The following is a 16,613-nucleotide window of genomic DNA, read 5'->3' as shown; positions in this document are numbered from 1 at the left end:
CCCAAGGTTTTCCCAGGAAAAGCAGAGGATTCTCACTGGACAGTGCGGTATTCAAAGCATCTGACATAACCAAGACCATCACAAACCATTAACCGTTGCCCTCTGCCTGTGTCTCAACACTGCACGAAGGCAGGTGACTCCCCATGGAACAGCTCCAGCTCTCAGGAAGAGCGTTGGCTTTTTGCCTTGTGTTTTCCACAGTATGGAGGCGTCCTGGTACCGTAACAGCGCATCCGCTGCTGTGAGTTCAGGAGCGAGCTAGTACTGACAGATCTGCTGAGTTGCGTGGGTCTGTGAAGGACACAAGTCCACAAACAGCTTCGGGGTTAGGCACAGTGAGGTAACGCGTATGAAAACTCGTCGACGGAGCTGTCAGCTGCATCGCAGAACTCTGACTCAGCTCATCACAACACTGCCATCAAGCCAACTCGCACACCGCTCGGGACGCATTGTTTTTGTAGGCAGTGACAGAAGCCTCCTTACCTTTAGCAGATGAGTGCCTTTGCGTGGTCCCAGGCCACACACATACTGCAGCAAAGCCTGGCTGTGAGGGTGAGCAATTGCCCGATTGACATCCACTCCCACCTCGTTCACGCGGTTTATGAATTCGCAGTAGAGGGCATTCAGCAGTTCCTCCTTCACCACGTGCTCCTGACAGAAGGGAGAGGCATTAGCCTCGCAAGGGGATGTGTGTAATGCTTTGCCATAAGCAAGCGGGGCCAGATGCAGTAGACTGGCTCTCAGGGGCTGTACTGCACCTCAGAGTTACCCCTGGGAACAGCCTAAAGGCAGGAGGCAGATGAGCTAAAGAAGGCAGAAAAAAAGGTGCTGTGTAGCCTGAACGTGGCACAGAACAGGCAGAGCTTGCACCAGTTCAACTTGGGATACTTTTCCTTGACGGAAAACAGTCCCAGGTCTCCCAGGCCACTTTTCTTTTCCCCTCCCAAAAATGGATCCCCCCTGCCCAAGGATCCTACAAGGAACCCTTACCTGCAGAGGGTGGAGTTTCAGGCAGAGAATATCCTCATCAGAGCTGCAGACCTGGGCAAACTCTATGAGAGGATCCTGAATGCGACGAGCAAGGGAGACTGCTTGACGCAGCAAAGGTGGGTAGTCCCGAAATTCATTCTGCAAGAGGCCAGAGAATCACATTTTGTAGCACAACGTGCAAAGACATCAGACAAGAACGGGAACACAGGAGGCATTTGGTGCTCAGGCAAAGAGAGACGAGATCAAAGACCCACAGGAATGATGCTGTAATTAGGAATGAAACAAGCCCATCCACTCAGCTGAACAAAATCGATTTCAGAATGCACCAACATCTACTTTGTACGTCTGCTGATGCCAACTTCTTCAGGGAAACCTAAACAAGATGCTTTGCCTTGACCCAGGGATCAGCATGTCATTTTCTAGATGGATCACATGAGGCAGTGGATGACACAAGGCTGGGCCAGCAGAATAAACAGAGGCCAAGACAGCCTGAGTACGACTGAGAGGTGTCTAGAATAACAGAAGGCTCACCTCAGACTTCTTGCTGTTCATGTAGAGGATGGCCAGTTCATTGTCCACCAGCTCCACTCCTATAGAGGACAGCTGCTGCCCCTGATCCAGCTCGTGAACAATTCTCTTTACATCCTCCATCAGCATCTGAGCATCCCTAGGGAGAGATGGCCAAGGGTATTGAGGGGAGAATGCAAGACTGCAGCTTGCTACACACAAAAACTGTTCTGGGAGCAGCCTGTTCCTCCTCCAGCTAACTGTACAAACAATGAAATGTGGAGGAGCACAAGGAAAGGACTGCAAAGAGACCTAGAAATGCAAGGAACACAAAGACACTTGCTCTGACCTGTTCTCGCCTGCGATTGTCACCACGTGAGGCTTCTTGTTCAAAAGAAATTTTTTCAAAGTTTCAATATCCTGTGCCTGGAAAGAAGAAGGTGAGACGGGTCAGAGTAGAAACGCTAGAGAGCTTCTGCATTGGATTAGCTACCAGTCTGGGGTTCCTATTTCACAGGGAAAATCCTCCCTCACTGCTACCTTGATCTGCCACCATGACATGGATCTAGATAAACACCTTCTCCAGAGGCCCTGCAGACAACTGCAAGGACAAACATGAAAGCTCTGCAGAGGAAAGACTGATGCTATCATGCTTCTGTGTTTCAGGATAGCAGTACAAGCAGGGAATGGAAGTTAAAAGCCTATCCCAAGCTCCAGTAGGTCCTGCAGCATTTCACCATTACAGCATGATCAGGGAAAGTGGAGAAGATTTGTAGCTGTATAACCACAGAAGCTCAGAAACCCCAACCAACAGAACTTGAGACTGGCAAGGCCTTGTCACTCCCTGTAGGAGGAGCAGCAGAAGCAAACTGGAATCTAACTGAAAGCCTCTCCAGCAGAATAATTACAGGGTGGAAGAAAAAAAAAAAAAAGGCAGAATTCTTGCATGCAGGAGTGACAAAGCCTGTGCTGTCTTCAGACTGGCTATTCCTCACCAGCTCACAGTGCATCACCCAGTTCCAAAAGCGACCTTTGGGCATTAGTCTCAAGACATGAGCTGTGCCAAGGCTCACCTTCTTTTCCCTCTCTTCCTCGCGCCAGGCATTCCTTCTCTTTGTGAAATGTGGCAATCGGAGGAAGTCTGTAACCTCGCCCTCTCCGTTAACAAGGGCACAGAACACGGGGTGGTCCCTGCAGAACAAAGATCACTCAGACACAGAGGACTGCTAAAGCTGAACATGGATCCAGAGCCAGTTCCTCTCCTCCTACCTGGCTGAGGAAAAGGCAATGCCTAGCACCCGAATCCCCTTCCCTTGGTTTTCGTCCATGAAATCATCATCTTCCTCCACTTGCTGATCAGGACGGTACGAAGCTACTTTTAGCCAGTTGTACAGCTTGCGGCTGCAGGCCTAGAAGAACAGAGAAGGAGAGACAGGAGTGAGAAAATCCACTGCAGGTGCTCTGGCATAGCCCTTCTTCACAGGGAAGGTCAGGGACTGCTCAGGGCAGCAGGAGAGTAGCCTGCCAGAATTAGGACCAGGTCTCCAGAAACACAAAGCCCATTTTACCTCCCACTAAAGCATCTGCTTTACTTTGCCTTTAGAACCTGACTCAGACCTCTCACTGTCCCCTCCTCCTTCCCAAGTGCCTGCATGTGGCCCAACAGCAGCCATTCTCAGTGTACTGTACGACTTTCAGCATTTGTAACCCCAGCTCTGACTCGAACCCATCTGTCCCCCACCTCACCTTGAGAACATACTCCTTGGCCTCCACCAACAGCTTGTTCTTCAACTCTTTAGCCATCTGCACGTAGAGGAACTGGTTGAGGGACCGTTCAATGGCCATAGTACGCTGCCGATTCCACTCCTGCACCTGGTGGCTGAACTCATCCCGATAGTAGAACTGTTTGATTTCCTCAAAGTATGTCTGGTCACTACCGTAACTGCAAAAGAAAGAGGTGGAGATATAGACAGGATCCAAACGCCTGCATTGATGCCACCACTGTCAGATTCCTGCACAGGGATGTGACCCGATTCAGGAAGCTACCTGGTAAGTACAGAGAAGAGCCAATCCTCCCACCCAAGACTCCTTTAGGTGCAAGAGCTATGCTGCTAGACAGACCTCAGCTGAATGTTCTGCTGGCAGCACAGAGAGGACTGACACAGGGGAGCCCACAGCCACTGCAGCACACCCTTGCCTTATTGCACAGCGTGGCTGGTTGGAAGAAAGGGAAGAAACCAAGAAGTCACACAGCAAGGGTGATTTGGAAACAAGCACTGCCTTTCACAAACAGCCAGAAGCCTTTAGAATTTGCTTTCAAATGAATAAGCCAGATTTCTTCTAAAGTTTTCAGTCAGATGATGATAAAAGCGAGCCCCCGAGGCTGCTTATCATTAAGGACCAGGAGACCAGACCACGACCTCCAGAAGCAGTTTGGGATACAGAGGAGCTCTAACAGCATAGCAGCACTGGACAAATGAGCTCTGCCAGGGCACAACCAGGGAGGACTCACCCCTCCACTCCTTTCATGTCAATGCTGATGTCTATAGTCAGCAGTGCCTCATCCTCCGCCAGGCTCATTTTCAGGAACTGGTCATCTCGCAGCTCCTTCACAGGCTTGTTCTTCAAGTATTTAAAGGAATAGGCATAGTGGGCTTCATCGATATCCTGGAGAGAGGAGAGAATCAGTAAGCATGGAGGGCACTCACAAGGAATGACCCTACTGTACACTGGTTTTCATTAAATACCCCTACGCCTGCCAGTTTATGTTTCCTTCCCCAGCAGGATGCAGTGGAATCTGTTCCCAGCTGGAGAAAGACTGTTTCAACAACTGAAGGCAACATCTCAACAGTAAGAGTCAGATCTGATGAAATGCTGAAACTAAAAATGCTGCATGCTGCTGAGCTGGCCTCTCTGACAGCCCGGCTCACACACTGCAATAAGATCTATTCAGGGTTGCCACTGACATGGGAGAAGTTTCCAGATGCAAAACGAACATTTGTGTATTATTTAGATCCTTCCCTGAATTGACCCACAGAGTCAGAGCTTCCTTCCTTACCTTCTTCCCCTTTTTGGTTGGTGAAATGTTGATTTTAGCTCTCTCTTGGAAAGTCTGCCTCAGGACCTGCCTGACCAAAGGCTCTCTGGCTATCTGCAAAGCCACCATGTACCGGGCTCCTTCCAGCACAGCTTCTGGACTGGGGAATTGACTAAAAGGAAAAAAGGCAACAGTAAGGACTGGGACTTGAGAAGACGCCAAGATCATCCGCAGGCCCTGAGCGAGGATCCCCACACACTGACCTACACACGTAATCCTTGGCCAGCTCCAGGGGCTCTGCAGGGAACTGCTCTGTCTCGTGCCGCTGGTAACTGTCTCGGAGATTCTCTCCGAACTGCTCAGGTGTCAGACCAAACTTTTTAGCCAGGCTGTCTGGAGGGGGAAATAAAAATCACAAAAATGATGAGAAGGGTACTGGAGATTATACTGAGCAAAATTACCAGTCCTTCTCCCCCAGGTAAGCCACACAGCCCAGAAGAACATGCAGGCTAGGCCACAACACACTGCAAGCTCAGCATGACAGAGCAGAGCTCTTACCCAGCCCAGCTGTTTGACAGATGGTGTACATATCCCGACGGGAAGCCTGCTTCAGCTCAGGCCCTTTCTGCTCATCATCTTCAGCATCCTCTCCTTCACCTACGGGAAGCGTACGTTTAGCAAGGCCTCTTTACAGAGGCATACTGTCAGCTGCAGTGTGTCAGCAGCACAACAAAGGGGACAAGCACTGTGCAACACAGTCCCTAAATCCCATGAACACAACTGAAGGGTCACAGTAGCCTTAAAATTATTCAGTGTTCGACAAACACCCTGTAAACACTAGCTTTTCTTCAATTTCTCTCTTTTGCACAATTTTAACAGCAGTATCTCTGGGTTGTATGCTAAAACATAAATCAGGGTAGTTGAATCTTTGCTTTTACCCCATCACGAGGCGTGATATTCTGTCCCTTGGAAAAACAGCATCCTGTATAACCAATTTTAAGTGTTTTTAGAGATATTTGGAAGACCTGGGACTAACCTGAGACAGAAGGGAACTGCAGAGATGGTCTGTGCACACACAAAGGCTTTTCAACAAACTTTCTTACTACTCTTTTGAACCAGGATTTTGAACCAGCCCAGGATTAGGAGACTTATCAAGTTTGGGGACAAACCTTCTTCCTCTTCACCATCCTCTCGGATACGCTTTTGCTTCTTTCGAGCAGCCTTTGCAGCATTCTGCATCTTAGGGATGTCTCGCCCATAGTACAGCAGGAAGTGATTATACACGTCCTTCAGCTCATCCATGGACTGCACATCCTTCAGCCTAGAACATGCAAAGCCAGCATGTTACATCCTACTCACAGCACAGCTGTGGGTAGAGCGCTCACAGAACCTGCTCTAGGACAGGTCAGGCAAAAGGAGCGCTTGGGCTCATCTTCTGAAGGAGTTTTAAATATTTCTCATCGCTGGCTTTGTGGTGAGGCTAAAATCAATGTAGTGCAATGGCCTGAGGTTCAACGTTGTACAGATAGGTTGGTACACATTAAGTCATTTTGGAATGAATACAAAAACGTCATGGCACCATACCTCTCCATGTCAGTAGTATCAAGGGCCCTTATCCCATCAGCCAAAGGCTTGTCTGGGTCAGCAGATATTTGCTCATACTGGTAGGCTTGCATCTTCTCAAACAGACGTGTCAGGTTCTGCTTGCGGATCTTCAGCTGGGTCCACTAGCGTTAAAACAGAAATCTCCAGTGATGCACTGTAGCTGTGTCACATTTATCTCCTCCCTTCCCCCAAAGAGGGGATCCTAAGGAGGCACTCCCAGGATTTCAGGATATTTGTTGTATAAAAATCATCATCGACACCTTCACTCACAGCCATGCCCAGATGTGACACACATGGCAGATTTCATCTCAGAGATTATTTGTTTATTTTCTGTTAACACAAATTAAGGTTTGGATCTAACTAATAGCAGAAAAGGAACTTGCACTCCTTGCAGGAAAGGTCACTACACAAAAGGAACTTGGTGAAGGGAAAGGACTATTTTTTGCACTCTCTTTTGTCAGGTAATTCTTTAACATCACGTGGCGGCAGAGATGCAAAATGAGTAAAAAAAGGCATAGAAGGTCTCCAGCTAGGTGGGAAGATAAAATAAATGCTGATTGGATAATTACCAATGAAAACACCTCTCACCTTCTCATCCCACTGCCAGACTCTCCACAGGTCATTGATGTGCAACTCTGGCTCTACATACTCCTTTCTGTAGAAGGCGATGAATGGGACCTAGGTCAGAAACGAGACTCGTCAACACCAAGCAAAAGGAGAGGGGGCTGCTCCTGGCAGCCAGGAGTCCAGAGACTGCTCCTGTCCCACATGGGAGAACAAGCTGATGGGGCAGCAATGTGGGAGATGTACCAAGTCACAACACAACTCGAGACTGTTCCACCAAAGAATGCATCACATACACCAAAGAGCTTCTGTGACATCAGGTAACACCTCAGATAATAAGTCGAATGGACCAAGCAAGGTTCAAAAGACTCTGGAATTCCTCCACCTCATTTATCAACTTGTCCAGGATCAGGCAAACAGGGCAATGGCAGCCCCATCAAACAGGCCTTAAAACCTCTGCTGTCACATCTCACACGAGCTGAGCTGCACTTTCCAGAGAAGCACCATTTTGTCACAGCACAGGCAGACAGGTAAGGCACCTCAGACCTGCCTACTTCGTTACCCTAAATACCTCCCAGCAACCCCTTGACTAATCCTGCCTGGATAAGGAGATGGTGACTCAGGCTTTGCCTTGAAAATGAAGCTGAGTTATGAGGTACCTCGAAGTGTTGATTTCTCATGAAATTCAGGGCTTCTTTAATCTTCTGGATGGTGCTGGGCCCCTTGCGGCTGAAGCTGCTGGCAGCTTGTCCACGATCAAGGTAGTCAGAGCTTTCCTAAAAGGATAAACAACACATTATGTTGCTTAAAAGAGCAGTCCAAGCTAAGGCTGGAAAACGGTGATCCCTTTGTTAGCTGGAAATACAGGCTTAGCTACATGCTGCGATTTTAGACCACAGAAAAAGCATGACTGGCTTTAAGGAAAACACAGAAGCAGCATCTGGCCAATGTAACTCATCGTTAAAAGCAGATCTCAGCTAATATTAGTTTACCCTAAGTGCACAGTGGCTCAGAGATCTTTCAGTCTCTTATGACAATTATTCTTGCAACATCTCTGGGCTGCTTTTTGTCCTGTTTTATTAATGTGGAAATGAAGACGTGTGTGTGTTAAGTGACCCACTCAAGACCAGAAAAATAGAAAAGCATACTGGGCATGACGTTTCTCTAAGCAAACTCCTGGAACGTCTCCAGGGTAGAAATCTGTAGCACCTTCAAGTCACCAGCCATCTTAGGACAGAAGTCCCAGGCATAGCCCTTTACCTGCAAGGAGATGGTGGGTGTTGCAAATGCATTCCTGTAAATCCAGTCAGCTTCTTCCTCCAGCTCGTCATCTTCAGCGCTTTTTACTGGGATGGATCGCAACTGTGAAAAGACAGCGGGATTAGCAGAGGCATGTACAGCACCAGGGCTCACGCTGCAATGTTTTTAGGAAACCTGGAGATGACTGTTTTGAGCTGCAGATTGCTGTGGGGTCTCAGTAGCTGACACACCCACGGGGCTATGCTGAAGACAGCTCTTCAACACCTTCATCTGAGCAAACAGCAAATCTGCATCAGCTTTGCAGTAGGTAAAAAAGCCAACAGGTCTGCCAAAGACGTGTGGAAAAGGCTGTAAAGGTGCATAGCCTTCTATGATGAACAATTCAGGGTACTTGTGCTTCCTACAGGACTCCAAAGTCCCATGAAGTTACATCCTCTATTCCCATCTGGCCCTGCTCCCACCTTGTTATCACTTTTCTTGCTGCAGCCACAGAATAACAGAACATAAAACAGCTCCAAAGCCTCTCTGGGCATTTAGGCCAGCCACTTCTCTTTCAGGCGGAGCCTGCTCTAACCATCTGTGACTATGACAAGACATCTGAACGAGCCACTTATGGCCAGAAGACATTATATACAGCACTTCCTCATGCTGTACACACTGGTGTGGAAAAAAAATGGGTCCTGTGAAAAACTGGCAGCTTCAGACATCACATTTCACAAAGGCAGGTAACAAGCTTCTGCACAGAACTGTATTAACATTCACTAAAGGGAGATCAAAGGACACTGACTGTCCAGGGAAAACCCGAGTAAGAGGCAAAACTAAGTGAAAAACTGAGATAACAGAATGACTCCTAGCAGCACAAACAGGACTCCTCATGGACAGCAGCGTAAGTCCCAGTCGCTCAAATTATTTAAAGTGGGTTACAGAATCACACAGTAACACCTTGCAAGGAACAGTTGTGTTGGCTGGCACAGCTCTAGGCTAGAAAACCCTAGCAAGCCTCGGGCACTGCAGCATCACTCTTGTTCTAGAGGCACAGCTCCTGGGATTACTAACAGCACCCAATATAGAGGGCATCTCAGCAGAGCGCATGCCCTGCACCACACCCAGAAGAGCAACACTGGCACCCAGTGGCCAGAGAAGCTACAACCAGTGCTAAAACCCCTCTGGGTTTACACAGCCAGAACAACTCTGTTTCACTGTTATGTTGGAATGTGGAGCTTCAGCCTGCACATTTAAAGTGGGATAGACAAAAAGGGAAAAGAGAGATCAAAATCCAGCCAGCAGCTGGGTGAGAAAGCTGGCCTGCAGGTCTCAGGCCTGCTGTACTTGGTGGGTGCTGAAATGCTTTCTGTTTGTACATCTGTCCCCTCTTCCCTCACCTGGAACCTCTCAGGCATGTCTGTCATGCGTATCTCGTTGTCCTGGTCTGTTAGGTGACTGCTCTCCAGCTCACTGGGCTCATACATCTCGAAGATGCTACGGCGACTGACACGCTTCTTGGTGGTCTTCTTGGGTCGGACACGGGTCTCCCCTTCAGCCTCTTCATCCTCGTATTCATATTCCTCCTCCATCTCTTCATCGTACTCGTTGTACTTCTCAAACTCATCATAGTCAAAGTCCACACCGAAGATTTCCTGAGCTTCCTGCAAGGCACTGGAAGGCAAAAACTACACTTCAGCCCCATGATGCAGTTCAGAAAATGTTGGTCTGGTCACAGCACCTAAGTTTAACCCTTGGTTTTGCACCTAAGCTAAAGAAAAATGGATAGGTACACAGATATTTGAGCTTTACATGTAAATGCTTCTCTTAAGGGACTGCTTTTGGTATTCCCATAAAAAATCTAGGGAAGAAAGAAGTCTATGACTTCTTAAATGTCTGCCCAAAAGCCCCATGTTTAAATTCACCACATTCCTTTGGGGAAGGAGACCAGCAGTATCCAACCACAAGCTGAATCACATTGCAGTTGCAGAAGTCAAGTGATCTGAGCACTCCTTTTAAGGCTCCGGGCCAATTTCCAATCAATACTTACGCATCAGTGTATCCAGGGAGCTTCTTTCGCCATTTTGGCTTCTTCAGAGGTTGTCCGTCGTCATCCACAATGAAGTCATCGATGTCTGGACACGGACAAAACCATTTTAGCAGTCAGGACACACACACACACACTCAGCCAGTGCAGCTGTGCGCCTCCACCACAGACTTAGGCTGCTGCCTGCTGGCAGTCTGCACAGCTAGCCACAGCATCTCCTTCACCAACCTCAGAAATTCCAGGAGCCTGAACCACAATTACACGCTAGAATAAACTTTTAAACCCAGGACAGCCATCTGGTAGCTATCTGCAGCTCAGTGCACAGAAAATGCACTCAGAAAAAAGCCTTCCTGCTTCGGACCTTAGACAGAAAGAATTTCTGCAACTCCTTCAGTACAGCACCAGCAGTGATGATGGGCTAATGCCCAAGAGCACGAGTAGGGCAGGCATGGGCAGTGCTACTAACTGCTAAACTGTGCCTCCACTTTCTTTGTTCGAAGCATTTTCATGCTGAAAGCAGCTTAAAGGAGGCATTCAACACCTCAGCGTATGCAACACGTTTCTGGACAAAGCAGTTTAACAGACAAACTAAATCTGCTGCCCAGAAACGTTTAATTCTAAAGATAGTACTAATCAGACACCAAGAGCTTGACCACAGTAGGGCTCCAGCTTTTGGTTAACTGTAGATCAGTGGAACTCTTAACTTGGTTGCTGTGCTTTAGTCCTACAACAAACTTCAGATGCAATCGGCCATCCATACTCACCAGATTCATCTTCTTCCTCCTCCTCCTCTTCTTCTGGTGGAGCAACAGGAGCTTCAACAGCTTCCCCTCCCTCCTCGCCTTCGCCATCCTGAAAGATTTCTTCAGCAATGGCTTCCTTCTCATGCTCTTCCTTCCCATAGTCTTCCTCTTCATCATCCTCATCATCGGACATCTTCCGCACGCGCCTGAATTTTTGCTGCAAGCAAGGAGTCGTGTTAGTGCACACACCTCCTGGCACAGACACTCACGCTCCGTGTCGTCTCTGCCAGGCCAGAACTGCACTTCCTCTGCTCCCTCTGGAGGGGGAGCAGGATGGAGCCCAGCACAGCACAGGCAGGGAGGGGCAAAGAGCCCTCCCCTGGCTCCAAAAGAGCCATGCTGCAGGTTAACTTTTCCACACGGGCAAAAATTACTGGCAGATGGGCTCTTCTGAACCTGCTTTGCAGAGGTGGGAGGGGAGGAGCAGAGCAGATGTTACAAACAAGCACAAAGCGTTTTGGAAACTCTAGGAGCCAGTGCCCAGTTGCCTTGGCAAGGAGAGAGCGTGCTTCCTTCGAGCACTCAGCTCCTCCTTTTCAAGGAAAGCAGCAGACTGGAGGCACTGCTCGCTCACTCCACTCCAGAGCCCACCCTCTGTGCCAGGATGCAGCACACCGTTAGCAACAGTGTGGAAACAACTCACCCGTTTGACTTTAACGCCCAAGTTCTCTTCGATGAGGTCGAAATCGTCGTCCTCCAGGCGGTCATCAAAGGCTGACAAGAAAGTAGAGACGAGTTACAGTCCCCCTTTACTGATGTGGGAGTGGACAGATGGGTACAGCTCACCCAGGCCACGCAGACACCGCTTGCAGCAGGGCAGTATGAGTGTTAACACCGTGGCCTGCACCACCCCAAAACTTACTGCGCTTTCTCTTTTTGTGGCCAACATCGTCTTCAGAGTCTCCAGAGTCACTGGCTTCTTCCTCCTCTTCCTCCTCCTCGTCGTCATCATCATTAATGAATCCTTTCAGGTTCCCTTGCTCATCTTGATCATCCAGATTTTCCTCTTCCTCTTCCTCATCTAGGGTGGAGAACAATAACTACTGCATAAGTGTCTAAGGCATTTATCTCCCAAGGCTCTTGCACAACTCTGTACAAACATTTTCCTTCACACTATCTGCGCAGGGAGCCTTAACTGAAGGCTTTTACTGACACAGAACTGGGTCAGCTTCTCACACCAGAGCCCCATTTCTTGTCTCACGCAGAGGGAACAGGTGGAGTGGTCACACTGGGAGAATTCCCGTGCTTTTACTGTTTACTATCAAACCGCGCATCCCCCGGGGGTGAAGAAATGTACTTCCTCTTGCCAAATATAAAAACCATCTAAGCGCTTTGAGGAAGGGAAGCGCTACAACAGCTGAGGATATCGCCTACAGATGGCCACGCTACTGCTGCACGGGTACTGCTGCATCCACAGCGTGAGGAGATGGAAAACAGAGCTGTGAGGCACGCAGACAGCTCAGCCTCCTGGGCGCAGGCAGGAAGACTCACCGTCCTCATCTTCCTCTACAAATTTCTTGGTGACTCTGGGCACGACCTCCCCGTCCTGGTTGTACTCCTCCTCCGACTCCTCCGCCTCGCTTTCTACGAAGTCAGACATGGCTGCAGCGTCTCACGCGCAGGAGCTGGGGAGAGAGGACAAATCCATCACGTCAGCTAAGGGAAAACAGGGTCAAATCAGCTCTCCAGGTCCTGAATTGCCCAGAGCCCCCCTCGCCTGAACATCCCTGTCACCAGAGATCAGCCAAGCCAAGCCAGCAGCCCCGTGCTGTCAGCTCCTGTCGGGCTGTGTCTCAGCGAGCCTCAGGCTCGGCCAGGAAGGCGACCCTACGCTGTCCCTGACGCAGCGCTGGGTCAGGCGCACCGTCCGACCAATTAGGACCTTGACGTGATTAATCCCTGCTTAATGAAGCCAGGGTGATCCCTAAAGTGGCCTTGGCTGAGTGCTGAGCGAGGCTCTGCAGAGAGCCAGGGAGCCCCACGGAGCAAACAGCACGTTGGGTGCCAAGGGGGAGAGATCAGGAGGTAACAGGGGACTGCAGCACGGGGTGATTCCCGCACCCAGAACCTTTTGTTTGATGTGTTTCCCCAGTGGGGTTTCTGGAAGCAGCATAAACCAGGGCTAGCACGAAGGAAAGTGTTTGTCCATCCTAACACAGCCTCAGTTCTGTCCTTGAGCCTGTCGCTTCCTGTGGTTATAAATCTGCTCTAATTTGCAAAGGATTTCTTTTTTTTTTTTTTCCTTTTTAAAAAGGCCACAGCAACAGAAATTTCTAAAGCCAGCTATAAGAAAACCCCGATCAATCCCTCACGTGGCTGTGACGGTGACAGAGCCAGCCCAGGAAGACGCAGCAGCCTCTGGTACAAAGCAAAGCTCCGAGGAAGGATCAGATCTAAAGGCAAAACCTCCACATTAAATTCCATCTGATGCAAAAAAACAACAACAACAAAAAAAGCCCTACATGATGGGGAGCGATACCTGACTGTGCTTCAAGGTGCTGCAGTAACCATCTCCCCACCCGACCGAGGCTTTGCCGTGCCACATCTCGTGTGCAGGGCTTCTTGTGCTGCCCACAGATCCCCCTATCTGGAGCACGAACACGGCAGCTTAGGGAAAAACAGGGACTCGCTTCTCACTTTCAAAAAAAAAAGAGCGGAAAAAGGCTGATCTTGGCTAATATTTTGCTTTAAAATATTAATAGCTGCACAGGAATACGTTGGCCCCGCCTCATTAAAGGAAAAACCACGAGAAAGACGAGGGAAAACCTCGGAGTTTTCAGGCAGGAGCAGAGAGCAGCTGCTGTTCCTCCTCACCACGCTCCAGCCAGGGCCAGACGCAGCGGGCCAAGGCTGCCGCCCCGCTCCCAGACAGCACATCGCCGTCCTGGCGCGGGTACAGGCTGATCCCCGTCCTCACCCGGCTCATCCTTCTCCCAAACGAGGCGTCAGAGGGCGAGGCAGGCGCCGGCTGAATGCGTTTCCCTGCATTTTGGAGCAAAGGCCCCCGACGGGCTCGGTGCCGCGGAGAACAGGAGCTGCTTTGTTTGCCAGCCTCTGCCCGAGCAGCGCGGCGGCTCCTCGCACCTAACTGCAGGGCGAGCGGCTTCCGTGGCATTTCCCAGCCTAACGAGCCTCCTTCTGCCCACGACAGACATCCAAAACGTCCATGAGGACAGAAAACCCCCCATCACAGCACCGCGTGCTCCCTGCTGTGAAGTGTTTCCCCCAAAAAATGCTCGAGGCGCGTGCCCAGCGCCTCGAGCGCTGCCTCCAGCCCAGGGCAGCTCGGGGCCGTGCGGTTCCCCGAGCTCTGCTCCACGCCGGGGGTGCCTGCACTTTGCTCAGCTCAAGGGCACGATGGCAACCTGCCAGAGTCCGCGAGCTCCTTTGAAGCGGGGCGACAGCGAGCAGGCAGCTCTCCCTGCTGTCGGTACGGGGAGAGCAGATCCTCGAGCACATCGGGCTGGAAATCCAACCACGCAGCGAGGAGCTGCAGCGTCAGGAGGCACAGCGGGGACAGAGCCACTTGTAGGGCCAGCATGGGGAGCAGCAGCACCCCACAGAAGCCTCACACATGGGTGAGGGAAACCAGAGGCATCTCCTGCTGTCCATGCCCACGGAACAGCCGGGCAGGGTCACTGTGAGACCACACGAATTCTGCGATTTTTATTTTTTTGGACAGATTTTTTTAACCTCTGCCACTTCACGGTTCAACTCCCTGAGGATCACACAGGTCCACGGAAGCACCTTTGCCAAAGCCATCGGGGAACAGTTCTGTCCAGCTCTCATCTCAAAGACAAAACGGCTGAACTGGAGAAGGTTCAGAAAGCTCTGTCACAGCACGAGGGCCAGAAATCCTGGCTCGATTAAAACACAGAGCCCAAGGAAGCCCAATCTATTCATTTTGTCAATGAAACGCTCATGAAATGAGTGTTAGCATGGTGAGAGTATGTCGACAGGAGTAAGGCTGTGACAAGCGGCTTGGTATGAAAATCCCAAACCAAGGGCAAAGGTAATGTCACTGCTCCAAGGTCTTACAAGGAACCGATCTCAGTGTTTTTACAATAAAAATGCCGCATTTGATCCCTTGCAGGCATCTCATCAGCCGTGGGCTCTTCCTGAGAGCCACTCCGTGGGGCAGGCAGGAATTTCTGCAGGGCTGAGCCCCACCACGGCAGCAGCACGTGTGGTACTGAGGTTTCACAGCTGCTTTACAAACTTTCAAAGGCAGGACCTAAAACAAACACCCCCCCTTCCTCAGTGCGAGGTGAGTAACCGGGCTGAGGAGCAAAACGAGGAACAGACCCACGATGTTCAGCAACATCGGGACAGGGGCAGGTCGGGGAGAGCCCCGGCAGCTCAGGCAGCCCCGTTCCTGCTTCACGAGTCCTGCCGCTGCCTGCTGGTCCCGCTGCTCCCACCTCCCCCGATGCTATCGGGCCGCAGGACATCCTGTGGCAGCGAGCGCCGCGGCCCCGCAGCCCTGTGAGAGCGCTTCCGCATCGCTCCTTCAGACCTGCCACGGCACGGTTTCCTGCGAGGACCAGAAAATGGATCTGCCCTCCTCACTTTCTCTGCCCTGCCTGTGCCTGCAGGCACCCGGCTGGGATCTCTGCTTTTAAATAACTCCAAACTCTCCGTTTTGGACCATGTTGGGGTGTTGAAGCGGTATTTTAAAAGAAGGAAGTGCTGAGGCTCTGGCAGCTCTTCCCTGAATGGTGAAAATCGACGTGGAGGCAGTTGCTGCGGTGGCTGAGGCCTCTGTTACACCCCCTGCCATCACCTCCCGTGTGCCACACGAGCACCCAGCATCCTCCCCCAGCGGGGTTCAGCTACCCTAAACCATTTAGCTGCTAAATTCATCGCTTCCTTCCCTTCCTCGCATCGTCATAGCCAGAAAAAAACAAAGCAAGCACCGACGGAAGCAGAACGGGGGGGGGCTGCAAACCCCCAAACCACCTCAAACCTCACCCCGCCGCGACCTCCAGCCGTTCACTCTCACCTTCCATGTGCTGCTTTTTAATCAATCGTGAGGTCCTAAAAGGGCCTGCCCAGGCTGCTGCCCCCCCCCAGCATTTTTTGGGGGGCCCCGCCAGCCGTTCACAAACCCAAACAGAGCGCCCCAGCTGTGCGGGGACTTCTCCTGCGGATAGGGTGATGAGAACCCATAGGGAAATGGGGAAATAGGGGCGAGGGTCTCGCTCCCCTCCTTATGATAACGGGGAGGGGGGTGGCAGCAGGGTGCCCTCCCCAGGCCCCATGGCAGCCCCGAGGCGGAGGTGGGGACCCCAGGGGTTTGTGTGTGTATGGGGGGGTCCCACCGCCCCCACCCCTCAGCAGCTGGGCTGGGAGGGGGCGCCCTAAAGGAGGGGGGGGGGTCAGAGGGGTGCCACCCCCACGGCCTACACCCGGGGGCGGGGGTGAGGAGCACGGAGGGGCCGCCCAGCCCCCGCCCCCACACCGGGGAACCCCCGGAGCCCCCCCCCCAGACCCCCTCACACCCCCCAGACCCCCTCACCCCCCCCCCAGGCCCTCCCCGTGCCCCCCTCACGGCCCCACCGGGCCTCACCCCCCCCGGCAGCCGCCCAGCCCGGCCCAAAGCCCCGGTAGATGCCCCCACGCAACCCCTAGGCCCTACCGAACCCCTCCCCTCACCCCTCACAACCCTCCCGGAGCCGTCCCGGTCCCTCCCGGCCCCTACCGGCAGCGCTGGGCCCGGCGCGGCCTCCCCCGGGGGCGCTGAGGGAAAATGGAGGCGGCGGCGGCGGCGGCGGGGGGCGGAGCAGACGAGTTGCGACCTCCGGGCGGGCGGAGCGGC

The 16,613-nt window shown here is 51.6% G+C and overlaps 1 protein-coding gene across 1 annotated transcript in view; it reads right to left on the bottom strand.

Annotated features, from left to right (window-relative positions):
• Nucleotides 1–16,613, bottom strand: part of SUPT6H (SPT6 homolog, histone chaperone and transcription elongation factor) — a 27,178-nt gene extending 10,565 nt beyond the window's left edge. The window contains exons 1-23 of the mRNA XM_082776419.1: nt 16,497–16,613; nt 12,287–12,420; nt 11,658–11,816; nt 11,439–11,509; nt 10,757–10,952; nt 9,996–10,080; nt 9,346–9,619; nt 7,964–8,065; nt 7,363–7,479; nt 6,728–6,817; nt 6,119–6,261; nt 5,704–5,855; nt 5,093–5,191; nt 4,798–4,927; nt 4,556–4,706; nt 4,010–4,164; nt 3,244–3,439; nt 2,767–2,906; nt 2,571–2,688; nt 1,847–1,923; nt 1,522–1,657; nt 991–1,128; nt 484–651 (exon numbers count right to left, since the gene is read on the bottom strand). Of these exons, the coding sequence (XP_082632545.1) occupies nt 484–651; nt 991–1,128; nt 1,522–1,657; nt 1,847–1,923; nt 2,571–2,688; nt 2,767–2,906; nt 3,244–3,439; nt 4,010–4,164; nt 4,556–4,706; nt 4,798–4,927; nt 5,093–5,191; nt 5,704–5,855; nt 6,119–6,261; nt 6,728–6,817; nt 7,363–7,479; nt 7,964–8,065; nt 9,346–9,619; nt 9,996–10,080; nt 10,757–10,952; nt 11,439–11,509; nt 11,658–11,816; nt 12,287–12,395 (3,006 nt within the window). The 5' untranslated portion in view covers nt 12,396–12,420; nt 16,497–16,613. The remainder of the gene's footprint in view (nt 1–483; nt 652–990; nt 1,129–1,521; nt 1,658–1,846; nt 1,924–2,570; nt 2,689–2,766; nt 2,907–3,243; nt 3,440–4,009; nt 4,165–4,555; nt 4,707–4,797; nt 4,928–5,092; nt 5,192–5,703; nt 5,856–6,118; nt 6,262–6,727; nt 6,818–7,362; nt 7,480–7,963; nt 8,066–9,345; nt 9,620–9,995; nt 10,081–10,756; nt 10,953–11,438; nt 11,510–11,657; nt 11,817–12,286; nt 12,421–16,496) is intronic.

Source organism: Aythya marila (genome assembly GCF_965140915.1).
Source record: "Aythya marila genome assembly, chromosome: 20".
Classification (NCBI taxonomy): Eukaryota; Metazoa; Chordata; class Aves; order Anseriformes; family Anatidae; genus Aythya; species Aythya marila.
The sequence above is the reverse complement of the archived record's forward strand: the minus strand, read 5'-3'. Positions and strand labels throughout refer to the sequence as shown.